Source organism: Elephantulus edwardii, unplaced genomic scaffold (assembly GCF_000299155.1).
Source record: "Elephantulus edwardii isolate Elephantulus edwardi_28Jun2011 unplaced genomic scaffold, EleEdw1.0 scaffold00001, whole genome shotgun sequence".
Lineage (NCBI taxonomy): Eukaryota > Metazoa > Chordata > Mammalia > Macroscelidea > Macroscelididae > Elephantulus > Elephantulus edwardii.
In genome coordinates, this window is record NW_006399751.1 from 25,444,251 (window position 1) to 25,463,243 (window position 18,993).

At 36.5% G+C, this 18,993-nt stretch overlaps 1 protein-coding gene across 3 annotated transcripts in view; it reads right to left on the reverse strand.

Moving 5' to 3' along the window:
• GULP1 (GULP, engulfment adaptor PTB domain containing 1) overlaps nt 1-18,993 on the reverse strand; it is a 147,491-nt gene that overhangs the window by 19,932 nt on the left and 108,566 nt on the right. For all 3 annotated transcript variants that reach the window (XM_006878767.1, XM_006878765.1, XM_006878766.1), the window contains 2 exons: nt 18,489-18,605; nt 17,672-17,764 (listed from right to left, as the gene is read on the reverse strand). In XM_006878767.1, coding sequence (XP_006878829.1) covers nt 17,672-17,764; nt 18,489-18,605 — 210 coding nt within the window. The remainder of the gene's footprint in view (nt 1-17,671; nt 17,765-18,488; nt 18,606-18,993) is intronic.

The following is an 18,993-nucleotide window of genomic DNA, read 5'->3' on the forward strand; positions in this document are numbered from 1 at the left end:
TAAAATAAAATTTTAAAAAATAGTAAAAAACAAACAAAACAAAAGATCCTATTTCACACATTCGTGTCATATTTGTTACCTGCTCACATTTAAGCTGGTGATTCTTAGCATAATCATTCAAGCCTAGAAATTCAATAGTGCATTTTCAGGGAGTTAAATTGAGCATATCTGAATACATGGGCATATTTCAACAGGATAAGAAGTTGACTAAAACTCCCGGATAAAATGGTGTCATATTAGAAAAATCTTTTATGGGTGTCTACAATGGATTGAATTGTGTCTTCTAAAATTATGTGTCAACTTGGTGGAGCTATAATTCTCAGTGGTTTGCCAATAACATAAAGATACCGTCTGGCAATCATATAATGATATAACCCATGAAGTGATTGGTTATGATCAATCATTTATAAGGCAACTGGGGTGAGATGTACCCCCCTTAATGTGGTCATATCCCTTATCAAATATAACGGGAGTTCCCCTCGGATACGACCTGCAACACCTATTATAGGAGATAAAAGAAAAAGCAAGCAGAGATGGGGAGTAAAGAGGTGAGAGAAAAGGCCCCAAACCAGAACAGGAGTTAGAAATGAAGCATTTCCTTTGGAATCAGGCCCCTAGGTGAGTGTTTCCTCAACAGAGGTGAAGGCCAAGACACGTGGAGATCTCCAGGGATTGCCAGGCCCACAGATGTGGAAAGGAGACAAAGACTTTCCTTCAGAGCTGAAGGAAAGCTTTCCCCTAGAGCAGACACCCTAAATTTAGACATCTAACCTCCTAAAATAACAGAGAAAATACTTTGCTTTGTTAAAGCTATCCATGTGTAGTATTTATACTGTAAGATGTTGTAAAATAGTTTAAAATATATCAGTGGGTTCTCGTAGTTGTGTTGGAAGCAGTTAGATTGGCTCAGGATAGGGCAGAGTTCAGAGCTATTGTGCATAGGATCTCTAGAAGTTGCAGTCGACACAACAGTATATAACAAAAAAATCAGTATTAAGTACATTTAAACAAACATCATAATTGCCTAAAAAAAAACCAAAACTGTAGTTATAGCTGTAGAAGAATTTATAATGACACAAATACTGAAAATGTACTTCTATTTGCAATAGAAATTTTTTATTTTTAAAATGTAAAACAACTCCAAGATTAAAGTATTCTATGTTCATTAAAATATAATTTATAAATCTTTTAAGAAATTAAAAGTAAATGCTTTTAAAGTTGTCTTTCTCATACAGACAGGAACACCTAAATTAAATTTTCTGAGTTGAGAAAGTATTCATTTACTATAAAATAACATTGAAGGTGAAGGAACAAAATGGAGAAAATAATTCTGGCATATCTTTCTATTTTATCAAGTTAACTTATACTGTAATGTTCATTTTGATGACACATTTTCAGTGTTCCCTTTAAAATAACAGTATAATTTACAAGTGTCAATTTAATGAATTTAGAACTTGCAAAGTCACAAATTTATTTAATTTCTTGACTTCTATAAACACAGTCTTAAGTATGATTTACACTTCAAAATAAAGCAAAAATCCTCACAATTGGGCCAATAAGTAATACCTCAGTAACTTGGGGAAAATGGAATTGTCAAAAATTTCCTTTTCCTTGAATCTATAATCAATGCCCATGGCAGAAGCAGTCAAAAAATAAAGGACAAATTGAATTGGCCAAAATTGCTGTAAAATATCTCTTTAAAGTGTTATGCCTTTAGAGTAAGTATGTCACTTTGAAGTCTGAGGTGCACTTGTTCCAAGTATGGTATTTTCTATCACCTAACATGCATGCATAAGTCTGACAATAAGACCTAATAAAAATCAATGCCTTTGAATTGTAGTGTTGGAAAAGAATAATGAGTAGGTTGCCAAAAAAGCAAACAAATCTGTCTTGGAAAAAGTCCACCCAACATGTTACCAGGAAACAAGGATGGAGAGGGCTTGGCTTCACACACTCTTGGCATGTTTTCAGAAGGGGCTATTCTCTGCTGAAAGATATCACACATCATTCTCGGTAAAGCAGTTGTTATAGGCTGTCAAATCAGAATTGATCCATAGCTGACCCTCAAGTGAGTGTTCAGAGGCTGTAAGCTGCATGGAAGGGGCTAGCAAATCCTTTTCCTATGGAGTAGCTGGTGAACTTGAATGGAATGTCTTCAAACTGGCAGTACAACTCCTTACCACAGGAGACCCTGTGAAGGACAAGAAGATGGACAGTGGCTGCCACAACCAGTTAAAGCACAGAAGTTATTCTGAGGTAGACATAGGACCAGGCAGAGTCTTGTACGAGTATAAACTGACTTGACGAAGTTTATTTTTATTGGCCTGTTAATTCTTAGACGTATAAGTCTTATAAAAATATTGACTGTTAAGTGGATAATAAATGTTTAGCAAGAAAAAAGGAAAACAGAATCAAGAATCCAGAGGTACTCATAATCAGAACTAAAATTAGAACATAGAGCTTTTATCATCAGACAAGGTTTATTCTTTAGAATCATCTCTTGTGTAACTAATAATTATGATAGTGAAATTGTATATAGGTAATCATCTTTGTGGTTACCAGATGTTTTAAAATCAATGTTCATGCTTATCATGTATGCCATTGTTTAAAGATTCACATTTGACTTGTTGTATAATTCAGTTTTCACAATGTGTTCTTCCCTGTTCTATCTGACTTCAATAGAAGTTGAGAAAATTCCAGGAAAAGATAAACAGGCATGCTTGTTAAACCACAAAGAAGTACACATTTTAGGTTATAATTGCCCTATCAAATCTAATCAGTAGTTGCACAGATGAGTAAGTAAAGGTAGAAATTTAACCAGTAACACTGGGTTTAATTGAAAGGGTTTTAAAAAAACAAAACAAACAAACAAACAAAAAACCCTCAGCAAGAAAAGTCCAGTATTTCTCAGGACTACAATTTTACTCATTTCCTGGCAGTAGTCTGATTTGGTTAAAATCTTCTACAGCCAGAAAAAAGAAAATGTAAGCACTCAGATGTAAGCATCAAGAGGAATAGTTTGATTTAACTTGCTATGCCCACATCATACAAGGGAACAATCTTCTGAAGGCCTTTACGAGGCTAGAAGGGCAAAACAGACCCTTTTTCTAATATAAATATAGGCAATACAACCATGTGAATATAATAAATGGAAATCAGATTGTTCCTAGATAATTAGTACCAAATGGTGGAAAACCCAACCTCTAATCTATTGCCAAACCACTAGAACACAGCAAAAAAGCAAACAGCACAGTCAAGTAATGGAAATTTCTCAGTGTATCTAAATGACTGCATATATTTATAAAAAGACCCAAATTCTAAAATGAGCACAGACATTTTTACAATCTCAGTGTTAAAGGTATGCAACATGAGCTCTATGAATGGCTATTTTGTTACCAGGAAATAACTCACGATTAGAGTAATAACCAGGAAACATGTAAACTTCCTGTAAAGACATATTTTAAATGAATGGTAATCTACAAATGTTGAAAGTACAATGTTACAGTGGCTTCACTTTCCATATATATAAAAAGTTGGTGATACCTTAAAGAGAATTTAGAACACATTAAGGATTTGTGAATACTACAAAACGCTGACAGTTTGCCAAGTTCTTGAAAATATTTATTAAAAATTTAACCTAAAATTATTTCATTTTAAATCATCACAACAAATTTAGATTGTTACATGTAACACACACATGACTGATGGGTCACCCACAAAGATAATATTTTCTCAGTGAACCTGTAAGGAGAATAGAAGAATGTACCTCCATCTTTATTTACATAGTGATGCTTGTTAAAATACAAAATTTTCCACCGAGAACATTTTGTTTTACTGTGCTTCATTATTTAATATATGATTTAATACAAATCAAAGGGTCATACTCTCTAAACATTACTGCACTTTGTTATTAGAAGATTGGGTGCCTTCAAACGATTTCCCTGTGTAACAGATACTCAATTATTATTTTTGAGTTCTTACCACTTTTTTTCTTGAAAATAATCAAACAATATCATTAATATCACATGCAAGCAAGATTCTGCTGAAAATTATTCCAAAACAACTGGAACAGTATCAACAGAGAAATGCCAGTTGTGCAGTCTGGGTTTATAAGAGGCCCTAGTACTAGGGATATTATAACTAATGTTAGATGGATCTTGGCCAAAAGCAGAGTATTAAAGGAATGTCTATCTGTGCTTCATTAACTATGCAAAGGCATTTTACTGTGTGGATCACAGCAAACTGCGGCAGACTCTGAGAAAATCTGGAATCCCAGAACACTTGATTGTGCTTATGTGAAACCTATACTTGGACCAGGAGGCAGTCATCAGAATAGAGCAAGAAAATACTGCATGGTTCAAAATTGAAAAAGGTATATGCCAGGGATGTGTCTTTTCAATCTAACTGCAGAACAGATCATCCAGGAGGTTAGGTTCTATGAGGAGGAATGTGGCATCAGGATTGGAGGAAGACTCATCAACAACCAGAATTATGTAGATCACACAATCCTGTTTGCTGAAACAGAGGAGGACCTGAAACACTTGCTGCAGAAGGTCAAGGACTACAGCTTTTAATATGGACTATGTCTCACCCTCAAGGAAACAAAAATCTTTATCACTGGGCTGGTAGGTAACTCCATGATATTATTGTTGTTAAGTGTTGTTAAGTCAAGCACAACTCATAATGACCCTATGAAGAACAGATTAGAATCGTGTCCTATCCTGTACTATCTATATAAAGATATAATTAGAAATCATTTGAATCCATTGCTACAGACACTATATCACTCCTCTCATTCAGAGTCATCCTCTCCTTTGATGACCTTCTACCCTTCCAACCTGATGTCCCTTTCCAAGGAATAAACTTTCCTAACAGTATGTCTAAAACATGCCCTTACCTCCAAGAAGCACTCTCCTTGCACTTTCTTTAAGACAAATCTGTTGGTTCTTTTGGCAGTAAATGGGATATTCTGTACTCCAACACTACAACTCAAATGCACTGATTCTTCTTCTGTCATCCTTATTTACCAATTGGTCATCAGATGCACAGCAAGTGACTGGAAAGACTGTTGCTTGAATCAGGTGTACTGTCTTTAACTAAGTCTTTAACATTTTACTTCAAGACTTTGGAAAGATCCCTGACAGAAGACTTTTGCAATTCTATGTGTCCTGATCTGACTGCTGGTACCAAGGATGTTCATTATGGATCCAAACAAGATGAAATCTTTTCTCCATCTATAACAATGTTATCTGTTGACCCAATGGTGAGAATTTTTGTCTTCTTGATGTTGAGATGTAATCAAAGGCTGCAATCCTTGAATCTCTGACTCAAGTGTTTCAATGTCTCCTCACTTTCAGCAAACAAGAGTGTGTAATCTTCTGAGTCTTCCTCCTTTCCTAATGCCACAGTATTCTTCCTAAAGTCTAGGTTCTCAAATAATTTGCTCAGCATACCAACTGAATAGGTATGGAGAAAGGATACAGTCCTGATACATACACATCTTTCCCAATTTTAAACCATGGAGTGTTCCCTTGATCTGTTGGGACAATAGTTTCTCAGTCTAGGTATAGATTTGTGCAATTCTCATTCTTTTCAAAGCTAGCCATAGCTTGTTATGAACCACACAATCAAATACCTTTGTCTAGTCAATAAAACACAAATAGACATTCCTCTGGCATCCTTTGTTTTCAGTCAAGATCTGTCTGACATCAGCAAAGATATATTTCTGGTGCCATGGTCTTTTCTAAACCCAATCTGAACTCTGGTAGTTCTCAATCAATTTACTGTTCTAGTAATTTTTGGATGATCAACAGTAATATCTTACTTACACACGATATTAATAATACTGTTTGATACTTTTCACATTCTGTTGAATCACATTTTTTGGGAATGGAGAAAAAATTGAAGTTGTTAATGATTTCATCTTGCTTGGATCCACAATCAAAATCCTTTGTACCAGAAGTCAAGAAATAATAATAAAAAAAAGTGTTGCACTGGGAAAAATATGCTGTTATGAACTTCTCCAAGGTATTAAAGAGCAACAATGTCAGTTTAAAGTCTGACTCCAACCATGGCCTTTTCCATTATTTTCCATCTGAGAGTCAAACAGTGAATAAAGTATATTAAGAGGAATTGATGCCTTTGAGCTGTGGTGTTAGAGGATTGAATATCTCAAGGACTGCTAAAAGAATTGTACAACGAAGAAAGATGACAGAAGAAGAATCACTACCTTTGAGACGTGATGTTGGAGAAGAATACTGAATATTTTATGGACTGTTAAAAGAGCAAACAAATATGACTAGGGAAAAGTGCAACCATGATACTCCTTAGCAATCTAACTCACTTTGAGTGAGCAGGTTGTTAGGAGGATTAAGTCCTTATAAAATGTCATCATGCTTGAAAAGGAAGAGATACGGTCAGTAAATAAAGAGGAAGACCCTTAACAAAATGGATCAACATAGTAACTATGGCAATGGGCTTGAGGTATACAGTGGACATTGAGAGCACAAGATAGGTTAAGGTTCAGATCTATTGTCCACAGTGTTGCTAAGAATCATAGTTGATGTAATGGGTACATAACAACAACATAGGATCAAACTTTTTCTTGGGCTGACCAATTGTGAAGAATCATTTCTCTTTGGATTCTCTCTTTGAAGAGTTTGCGTACCAGCAGAAAGAGACACAGAAGAAAAAGAGTGGAAACAGATTCATGGATTGTCTTTGCTTTGCCTGTAAGACCAACATAATATAACCATTCTGGGAGAGCAGCAAGCAGCAGCCCCAAGTGAGGAGCCCAGGAAAGAATTGAAAGGAAAACAAAGGCGGAGGCAGAGATATTATATTAGCAAACATGGAAAGAAATGAGATAGGCAAGATTCCTGTGGGGTCTAAAGAACCCTAAGAAGGTGACAAATGGGACTGATCTAGCAATGAGTATAGGGAAACACAAGCACGTAATAACAGAGATAGGTGAGTTGGGTTGAATTACTGAAGCCTCCAGATATAGGAGGGCAAGCAAGAAACCTCTGGTAAGCACAAAGAAGGGAGGGCTTTAAGAACTTGTTCTCATTGTTGAGCACCGTCAAGTTGAAGCAGATTCATAGCTGACCCTCCAGTGGTTCAGAGACAGTTAATCGCAAGGGAGAACGATGCCCATTCATCTCCTGTGGAGCAGCTGGTGGATTTGAACTGCATGCCTTCAGCACTGCAGTGCAACTTTTACCACTAAGAACTATTACCATTATGAACTAGTAGTGGGAATACTCGTTAATGGCTGTGCTGATCCATTTAGACAATAATTTGCCACTAAGTGATAATGTCATGCTGTAAGAATCAGAAGTTTCCTTCTAACATGTCCCATGCCACTCACTGTTGCCTTTCCGTTTTAATATGACATGCCCATTGAATGGCCACGTGGATCAGCACATGCCCTCATGGTTGGCGAGCATGTTCTTCCTAGGTGCAGTAACGTCCATCCCAGACCCTACCTGATCATGCAGGCCATATGCACATGAACTGATCCTCAACACTACAATGACAACAACCAGTGCCTGCACAGAGGGTGGCACTCATCCAACTGGGTAACACTACTTTTTTATGCATGGGGGGAAAAGCAGACAATATCTTCCTATGTGATATACAGCTTCTGAGATATATCAATCAATTTTGGTTTGATGACAGTGAGTTTGAAAGAGAAAGGGGATAATCTATGCTTCTAATATACTAAAATAAAACAAAAATAAAGACAAATCTACAGTCAATAAAGAAATAGAATGTAAAAACACAACCTTATTATATGTCAAATACAGTAGTCAACTACAAATTACATGAAGAGACAAGCAAATGACTCAAGTAATAAACCAACTAAAGACAGAGAAGCTCATTAAGAAAAAAAGAGTTAATGGAGCTACCTGATAAAGACTTTAAAAAATTGTTTCAAAGATACAAGAAATTAAGGGGCAGGGAGAATGAAAGAAAATCTAGAAAACAATGTAAGAATTCACTGAGAAAGTAAAAAAACAAAACCATTACATAAGCAACAATGAATAATAAACATACAATGAACAATTTAGAATCTTAACAATAGAAGAAATAAACAACCTAATAGAAGGACAAAAAAGTATTCAAACACTGAAAGGAAAAAATTAATGAAACAAGAGGACAAAACCCTTGATAATAGTCTGTATGAAAAACAAATAGGAAAAAACAGAAGAAAAACAAAGACAGTGTATGAGTTATATGGAAGCAAGTCATAATAATAATATGTACATATGGAGGATATCAAGAGGAAAAACTATAAATAGGTATTTTTAAAGAATAATGATAGAAAACGTTTCAAATACTATGAAATACTTTCATGCAAAAAGTTCAAAGTAACCCATCAAGGATACATTTCAAAAGAAAGTCAACAAATTATACCTAATAAAATTTCTAGGTTCAAAGACAAAGACTTTTTGAGTGTGTCATACAAAAATCTAAATATCACCCACAAACAATTTTCAATAAGAAAAAGTGCTAATTTTTCATCAGAAACTCTTCAAGTAAAAATACAATGGGCTGATATATACAAAAGAAGTATAAACGTAGGAAAACTGGACACGGTAAAGAAATAGATGGAATGTACAAATACTGACATATTGTGTACTAGTGAAATGCGATGGATTGGCATGGGACATTTTGAATCCCATGACCATATGGTTGCTTATGCTGGAGATGAAAAAGTGAGGAAAAATGGGGTTGCTTTCACAGTTCAAAAGGCCAATTCTAAATCAATCTTGAAATACAATATTGTGACATGAGAATATCCATATGCATACAAGGAAGACCTGTTAATATCATTATCATTCAAATTTATGCACCTACAATCAAAGCCAAAGCGGAGGAAACAGATGATTTCTATCAACTGTTGCAGTCAGAATTTGATCGAACATGTAACCAAGATGCTTTAATAAGAATGGGTGACTAGAATGCAAAAGTTGGGAATCAGGAAGAAGGATCAGTTAGTCGGAAAATATGGACTTGGTGACAGAAATGAGGCTGGCGATAGAATGATAGACTTCTGTACAATCAATGACTTATTCATAGCAAATACCTTTTTATAAAAAAAATCATAAATGTAGGCTATACACATGGATTTCACAGGGTAGGATGCATAGGAATCAGATTGATTACATCTGTGGAAGGAACCACTGGAGAAGTTCAATATCAGCAGTAAAAACTGGGCCAGGTGCTGATTGTGGAAGAGACCATCCACTGCTCATATGCAAGTTCAAATTAAAACTAAAGAAGGTTAAACCATATCCACAGGAATCAAAATTTGACCTTGAATCTGTCTCCCATGAATTTAAAACCAACTCAGGAATAGGTTTGAGGTCTTGAACACTAATGAATGAAGACTAGATGAACTGTGGGAGGATATCAAGAATATTGTTCATGAAGAATGCAAAAAGTCTCTAGTAAGAAAGAAGAAGAAAAAAAAGACCAAAAAAGATGTCAGAAGAGACTCTGAATATTGCACTCAAGCACGAAGAAGCCAAAGCAAAGGGAAGAAATCAAGACATTAAGGAGCTGAATAGAAGATTTCAAAGGGCTGCTCAGGAAGAAAAGGCAAAATATTGTAATGAAATGTGCAAGGAGCTGGAGTCAGAAAAGGAGTCAAAAGGGCCAAATTCGTTCAGCATTTCTTAAGCTGAAAGAACTAAAGAATAAATTCAAGCCATGAGTTGCAATGTTTAAGGATGCTATGGGCAGGATGCATTAAAAGTAGATGGAAGGAAAAATAGAGTCACAGAAAGAATTTATTAACACAGAAGAATTTCAAGAAATAACATACGAGCAAGAAGCAATGGTAATGAAGGAGGAAGTGCAGGGTGCTCTGAAGGACTTTGCAAAAAATAAGGCCCCAGGAATTGATGGAATAGTAATTGACGTACTTCAGCAAATACATGCTGCCCTGCATGTCTTACTAACTATGCCATAAATCTGGAGGACAACGACTTGGGCAACAGACTGGAAGAGATCCATATTTATTCTCATTCCAAAAAAAGTTGATCTGACGGAGTGTAGAAATTATCAAACAATATCACTAATAAAAATCACACACTTGCAAAATCCTGCTGAAGATCCAGAAAAAACTTGAATAGTACATTGACAGAGAACTACCAGAAATACCGGCTGAGTTTAAAAGAGGTTGTGGCACTAGGAGCATTATTGCCAATGTCAAATGGATCTTGGCAGTGAGCAGACAGACCAGAAGAATGTCTATTTATGTTTCATTGACAATGCAAAGGCATTAGACTGTGTGGATCACAATAAATTCTGGCTAACCTTGAAGAAAATGGGAATCTTGGAGGACTTTATCATGCTTATACAAAACCTATACTTGGACCAAGAAGCAATCATCAAAATGGAGCAAAGAAACACTGCATGGTTCAAAATCAGGAAAGGAGTGTGTCAGGGATGCATCCCGTCTCACTACCTTTTCAAACTGAATGCAGAACAAAGAATTTGGGAAGCGGCGCTTTATGAGGAAGAGTGTGGTATCAGGATTGGAGGAAGAATCATTAACAATCTACAATATGCAGATGACACAACCTTGCTTGCTGAAACTGAGGAGGACCTGAAGCACTTGCTGCAAAAGGCCAAGGACTGTAGTCTTCAATATGGATTGAAGCTCAACATTAAGAAGACAAAGATTCTCACAACTGCGCCAATTGGCAGAGCTATGTTAGATGAAGAAGAGATTGAGGTTGTTAACAATTATAACCTTCAGCAGTCAGGAAATCAAACGACGAATTGCTGTCATGTTTAATATCTATCATAGGCGTGCTGAAGAGCAACGATGTCAGTCTAGATGCAAAGGTGTTCCTAATCTAGGCCATGGTCTTCTCAATTACTTGTTATGCTTCAGAGAGTTGGACAATGACTAAGGATGACAGAAGAATAGATACCTTCAAGTTGTGCTAGAGAAGCGTATTGAACATACCATGTACTGCTAAGAAAACAAATAGGTCTGTCTTGGAGATGGTGAAACCAAGTCTCTCCTTGGAGGCTAGGATTTTGAAGCTCTGTCTCACTTACTTTGGGCAGGTGGCCAGGAGAGATTGGTCCTTGGAGAAGGCCATCATGCTCGGAAGAGTGGACGGACAGCACAGAGAGGGCAACCAGGGATAAGATGGGCTGATACAGTGACTGTGGTGATGGGCAGGGGGAAGGGGTTGGTGTGTCAGAGTTAATAAGACTGACTCAGGACAGGGAAGGGTTCAGAGCTGCTGTACATACGACTGCTATACGTCACATGTGATTCAATGGCACATAAAAACAATATCATACTACGACAGGTTTGGAAGCAGGAGTAGCATCCATTTCCTAAACAACATGTCTCCAGAAACTCTATGAACTTTGATAAATGTCAATAGTTGTAGAGGGGCTTCAAGTCTTTTGGTCATAGGGTCGCTATGAGTCATGCTCAACTTGAAGGCAATCAACAAAAACAACAACAAAAAGGAAAGAACTATAATCCAAGAATTCTATATCTAGCAAAACCATCATGAAAAAATGAAGACTAAATTAGGACATTCTCAGATGAGCAGAAATTAAAAATATTTTGTTAAATCAACACCAGTCCTACATGAAATATTAAAGAATTTCCCCCATACAGAAAACCAACAACATCAGACAACAATCAGAGCTACAGGAGTTCATTATACTTTTGCCAACTCAGTTTAAGACATAATAATAAGGCAATTTCAATATATAACAGATTTTTAAAAAACAGTATGATGGTAAAAATAGACCTTTAAGTAATGAAAAAGAAATTAATAATCTCACTCCACAAAATAAATAAAAAGAAAAGACACAGTAAACACAAAAAGCAGTAACAAAAGGAAAGTAAAATCTACATAAAAAAGAATTCAGTACAATAAGAACATCAAATAAACCATTTATACCAGAAAAACCAAAAAGGAAACAAAATTTTTCCATATTACATTGAATGTTAATAGATTAAAATCTCTAATCAAGAAACAGAAAATGTGAAAAGGATTTTAAAAAAATATGACCCATAAATATGATATCTAAATGGTTGCTCTTATGTACTGTTGAGTCTCCTGCGACTCATAGAGACCCAATGTACAACAGCCCTAAACCCTGCTCTATCCCTTGCCTGTCTTAGTGTCTTTGACACGTCTATCTCCATTACCCCAGTGACAGAAACAATTCATCTTATCGAGGATCTTCCTCTCCTGAGCTGTCCCTCAACCCTCCCAAGAGTGATATCCCTCTCCAAGGAATGATCCCACTTTGAAACCCGTCCAAAGTATGTCAGATGGAGCTTCATAATCCTTGCCTCCAAGGAGCAGCCTGGCTTCACCCTCTCCTGGATGAACTTGTTTGTTTTCCTAGCAGTCCATGATATATTCAATACTCTTCTCCAGCACCAAAGCTCAAAGGCATCAACTCTCCTTCTAACATCCCTAGTCACTGTCCAGCTCTCTGATGCATAGCAAGTAATTGCAAAGACCATGGCCTATATCAGGTGCACCTTAACTTCCAAACTGACATCACTGCTCTTCATACTTTGGAGAGGTCTCCAACAGCAGAGTTTCCCAATGCAATTCGTCTTTTAATTTCCTGGTTGCTGATACCAAGTGTAGACTGTAGAGCCAAGCAAACTGAAGCTGTCAACAATCTCAATCTCTTCATCATTCATCATGATGCTGTCAATCGGCCCAGTGATGAGAATCTTTGTTTTCTTGATGTTGAGCTTCAATTTATATTGAAGGCTGCAGTCCTTGACGTTCTTTAGCAAACGCTGAGGTCCTCCTCAGCTTCAGCAAGCAGGGTTGTGCCATCTGCATGATGCAGATTGGTGGTGAATCTACCTCGAATCTTGATGCCACACTTCTTACAGAGCCCAGCCTCCCAGATAATCTGTTCCATATAAAGATTGAAAAGATAGGACACATCCTGGATGCACACCTTCCAAATTTTGAATCAGCGTTTCCTTGCTCTGTTCTGATGACTGCAAATGTTGGGAATAGTAAAGAAGGTTCAGCAGTTGGAAAACATGGACTTGGTGATAGAAATAAAACATGAGATAGAATGATATAATTTTGCACAATCAATGACTTATTTCTTGCAAATGCATTTTATAAGAAACACAAATGCAGGCTACACACATGGATTTCACCTGACAGTATGCATAGGCATGAGATTGATTACATCTGTGGAAAGAATTGCTGGAGAAGCTCAGTATCAGCTGTGAAAACTAGGTCAGGTGCTGATTGTGGAACAGACCACCAACTACTCATATGCAAGTTCAAGCTGATGCTGAGGAAAATAAAATCAAGTCCACAGGAACCAAAATTTGACCTTCAGTCTATTCCACCTGAATTTCAACACCATGTCAGGAACAGGATTGAGGCCTTGGACATTAATGAGTGAAGACTGGACGAGCTGTGGGAGGATATAAAGAATATTATCCAGAAAGAATGCAAAAAGTCATTACAAAGACAGTGGAGGATGAAAAGACCAAGATGGATGTCAGAAGAAACTCCAAATACTGCACTAGAGCGCCGAGAAGCCAAAGCAAAGGGAAGAAATCAACACACTAAGGAACTGAACAGAAGATTCCAGGGGGCAGTGCGGGAAGACTTTCAAAAATGTACGAAATTAACGAGAACTGCCAAATAAATTAATATGCTCATAGACTGTGTATCATTTGAATAGTACCACTCATTCTTTCATTTCATTCAGAAGGTCAAAGGAGCTGAATCAAAGGCCATGTCTTCCTCTCTATTGACCCTTTTCACATTTCTGAAGCTAACTTGGTAACCATGTAAGTTCACCAAGACACTCTCAGAAATGCCAGCCTGGCCCAGCCTGGCTGCTGCTCTCAGGTGCATATTGTGCTCTGACCAACCCTGGCTGCACCCTCCCCGAGTCAACTTGACTCTGCAAATCACCCTAGAGCATCGAGAAGCTGAACCAAATGGAAGTCATGCTGAAGTAAAAGTGATGAACACAAGTTTTCATAGGGCAGCCTGAGAAGAGAAAGTATTATAAAAAAATAGTTGGAGAATAAAAAAAGGAAAAACCCACTTGGCATTCCTCAAGTTGAAAGAACTGAAAAACAAACTCAAGCCTCATGTTATACTATGGAGAGATGCTATGAGGAAAATCTTGAATGACTCACGAAGCATCAAAAGAAGATAGAAGGAAGACACAGAATGACTGTACACAAAAGAACTGGTCAGCACTGAAATATTTCAGGTAGTACCTTGTAAAAAATAGCCAGTGGTCCAGTGGTGATAAGGGAAGAAGTATAAACTGTACTGAAGACAATGGCAAAAATAAGACCTCAGGACTCAGTGAAATACCAACTGACATGTTCCAACCCAAAGATGCAGTCCTAGACGTGCTCACCAGTCTGTGCCAGGAAATGTGGAAGACAGCTCGCTGGCCAACGAGTGGAAGAGATCTGTATTAGTTTCCATTCCCAAAGATCCAACTGAATTTGGAAATTATTAAACAATATTATATGCATACAAAATATTGCTGAAAATCATCCAAAATTGGTTAGAATAGTACATTAATAGTAAATTGTCAGAAGTTCAGACTGGGTTTAGAAGATGTCATAGAACCAAGGATATAAATACTGATATCAGACAAATAGTGGCTGAAAGTAGGGAATGTTAGAAAAATGTCTATTTGTGTTTTATTGACTATAAAAAGACATTTGACTAAGTGGATCATAGCAAACTAAGGCTAACATTCTGAGAAGACTGAAAATTCCAAAATATTATGTTTATACTAAACCTATACCTAGACCAAGAGGCTGTCTGAACAGAGCAAAGGAACACTAAATGATTTACAAGCAAGAAAGGTATGCATAAGGGCACTATTCTTTCTCCATACCTGTTCAATCTGTATCTGAGAAAATCATTTGAGAAGCAGGGCTTTTTGAAGAAGAATGTGGCATCAGGATTAGAAGAAGATTCATCAACAACCAACATTATGCAAATGACATAACTTTGCTTGCTGAAAGTGAGGAGGATCTGAAACACCAGCTTCAGAGGACCAAGGACTGATGCTTTTAACATGGATTTTACATCTCAACATCAAGAAAGCTCACCATTGGGCCAATGGGCAACATCATGATAGATGAAGAGAAGATTACAATTATCAACAATCTTATCTTACTTGGATTCATTGGCAACTCCTTTGGTACCAGCAGTTAGCAGATCTAGATACGTAAAGCATCGAGAAAATCTGTTGTCAGGAATCTCTCCAAAGCCCTGAGAAGCAATGATGTTAGTCTAAAGACCAAAACATACCTGATTGAAGTTCATATACTTTTCAAATACCCGCTATGCATCTGAGAGGTGGACAATGAACAAGGATGACAGAAGAATTGATGCTTTTGAGTGTGGTGATGGAGAAGAGTACTGAATATCCTATGGACTAACAAAAGAACAGATATGTCTTAGAGAAAGTACAGCCAGAGTGCTCCTTGAAGGCAAAGATGACCAAGCTTAACTCATGAACTTTGGGCATGTAATTGGGAGAGAATATTCTTTGTAGAGGGCCATTAAGCTGGGTAAGGTGGCGGGTTAGTGAAAGAGAGGAAGACCCTCAAGCAGATGGATTAATTAGTGACTTCTGCAATGGGCTTGAGGATGGCACAGGATAGGACAGGGCTCAGCTCTGTTGTTCACAGGGTTACTATTATCTGTACTTGATGGCACCTAACAACAACAAATGGAAGCTAAAAGTTGAGTTTAAAGAAAGTATGTTTTTGATCTGTTTCCAGGACACAAGAAGTTTCAAAGTCTGAAAGCAACTTCTTATAAAAGTAATCTTTAACAATGAATGAATGGAAATCCAAAGTCTCTATAAATTGTCATTAAAATGAATAATAATAAAATGTTTTTTAAAATATTCAACAGTGATGAGGTATTGAAGCAGTAAAGACATAAAAAAAATTAGGAGTGAAAACATTTTCATTGGGTTAGCCAAGGTATTAAGCCAAAATGGATTTATAAAAAACAGCTAACAACAATATTTATTCAGGTAGCTCTTTGATAATATCAAAACTGTGTTTCAGTTCATAGTATCATGCTCACTATGCTACATATAGCTATCTAAGTGATTATACAGGACAAGTTACAATCTTCACAGAGGCAAATTGCCACATCATCTGTGGAGTGACCAATAGGCTTCAACTACTGCTATTTTGACTAGCAGTCTAATGTTTTAACCACTGCTTCACTCAAGCTCTTTAATATTATGCTTTAAGTTAAACATGAACTATTTTTAAGATGCATATTCTAATATACTGAGAGCCCTGATGGCTTAGTGATAAGTAGCTGCACTGAAATCCCAAAGTCATGCAGTTTGAATCCACCAGTTGCTTCACAGGAGATGGATGGGCAATTGCCTTGCATGTGGTTCATTGCCTCTGAAAATCAATGGAGGATCAGCTATGGATTGGTTCCCACTTGATGGTACTCAAACCAAAAATAGTATTCTAATGTACATGGAGAATATCAGTAACAAAAATTATTCAAACAGAAAATGAGAACTGAGGCCCAAATAGAGACTTGTACACCAATGTTCACAGCAGCATTATTCACCATCACAAGAACATGGAAACAGCACAAATGTCCAACCACAAAAAAATGGACTGAGAAATTATGGTACATTCACACAATGGAATTGTATGCAGCACACAGGAGCAATGATTTTGTAAATTATTACCTAACTTGGGAGGGATTGGAGAGCATTTTGCTGAGTGAACTAACTCAGTCCCACAAGGACAAATACTGTATAAAACCAATACTGCACGAGTTTGAAGGGGGAGGAGGAGATTAATCATGTAGTTGTACAATTTGATGGATGGGAGATGAGGGAAATTAGAAGAATCTCTTCTGGAAAACAATGTATTAAAATTTTGTAAATAAACGAGTATAATAAAAAAAAATCAACACCCAATGTATATGGATGAAACATAAAGGAACTATTATATGAAGACCAATAAATTTTTTTTAAAAAAAAGAGATTCTAAATATATTTTGTCTTAAAAACCCCTATTGTTTTAAATCTTACCCTCTCCTCAAAAAAAGGTAGAAAAATTCCAAGTCAGAACAGAGTACTACAGCACTGCTTATAATACTAGCAAATAATTTTAAAATTATAGTAACAAAAAAAGGAATTTATCTATAAGTATCTGAATGCTATGCGTGCCTGAAATATAATTGTGTAATTTTCCATAAGAAATCCTGTTTTATAAAATAATAAATCCATATCTGGTCTATTACAGCCCACTTCCTATACTGAAGTTCACTATTTCAGATTTCAGGCTATAGTAAGCATAGGTCACTAAATCTAATCTTAAATAGTAATCAATTGGACTAAAAGAAAGACTATGCCACATATAAATATTTTTTTTTACATATAAATATTTATTAACCAAACTGAGGACTGAATTCTTTTAGAAAACAAAAGTGAAGCAGTAAAGTGGAAAGTCTCTGGTGTGAACTACCTATGTACTTTTATCTTTTATTAACTTGTTTATCACCCATTTTTTTCTATCAATCATTAATGACAATTTGTGGATTTTTATTTGAAGTATTGCGAAGTCAGGGATACAAAAATATCCATAAATACTTACTGGAGTTGTTGAAACTTGAGTGACTCTTAACTGGTTTTCCAAATCTTGTACTTTGTTTTTGAGTTCTGTATTTTCTGTTTCTAAGTCTTGGATCTAAAAATCAAATTATTAATAAGTGACATTCAGAAATTAATTCTTGCATAATATTGGCCACAATTTTGTCTACACTAATAAGCAGAATTTCATGTTACTACTTAAAATACATAGATACTCTATCATGCACAGGGGAAAACTTGATCATTTTGAGAGTTGGGGTTTTTTTTTTTAATAAAACTTGGAAAATATTGGACAATTTTAGGCCACTGGAAATGTATATTATTAAATTAAACTATATGCACATTTTATGTGTGTGCAAATTTTATGTTCCTATGCCTCAACTTTGTATTTCTTGGTTATGTTTTTTGCACTGTGCAATCTATACCCATAATCTTAGGGTATAACCGCAAGACAGTGAGGCTTGCTTATGATGATTTTGAAGAGAGTGGAGACAGGGTGTAATTTAATTACAAAGGAATCCGATCTGCATGGGAAACCACTTACCCAGCATCTGCTGCTTCTGCTGCTCTGATCCCCATGAGAAGCATCAGGAAGTGAAGCAAAGTCACATGAGAACACTAAGTTCTTGTGGGAATTCAATATAAAATGGTTAAAAACTGTGCAGGGGATCAGGAATGAAAAATTATAGGACCACAGTGAAAGCAGTTCCAATCAGTGTGGAGGGAAATTTAATGGCAGGCCTTCCAAATGTCTGATGATATGCAAGCTTACCCTGAACTTAGATCACATAAATAGGAAATAACAACTTTAGTGTACTCACTCTTTTCTGTAACCCTGCAATCTGTTTTCTTGTTTCAACATCTTTTCCTCCAGATTCTAGAAATTTCCTGTATGCCAGGTCGAATGCTTGACCAATTGTTAAAGTGATTTCTTCAGCCTTTATAAAATTAAAACAAAGATTTGGGTTTTGATATTAATACATCTGTTTATTGGCTGAACCAAAAATATTCACATAAAACATTCACATGAAGTATTTCAAGGTAGTCCAACCTAGTGAGTAAGGAGTTGCTGTCAATCCCAGTATTTGGGGACCTGAACCCACCAACTTGTCCATAGGAAGAAAGAGGCCTCTGGAGAGTCGGCTATGAGTTGGTTCCAATTCAAGGGCAATGAGTGAGGGTTTTTGAGAGTATATGGTGACAGAACAACAAATCAAGGTAATTTATATTACCCTGCCACAACATTAAGAATAGCTGTTGAACTTAGTTAGAAGTAAGAATTAAGGTTGCACAGTGGAGTGTACTCATGGTGGTGGGAGGGTGCAG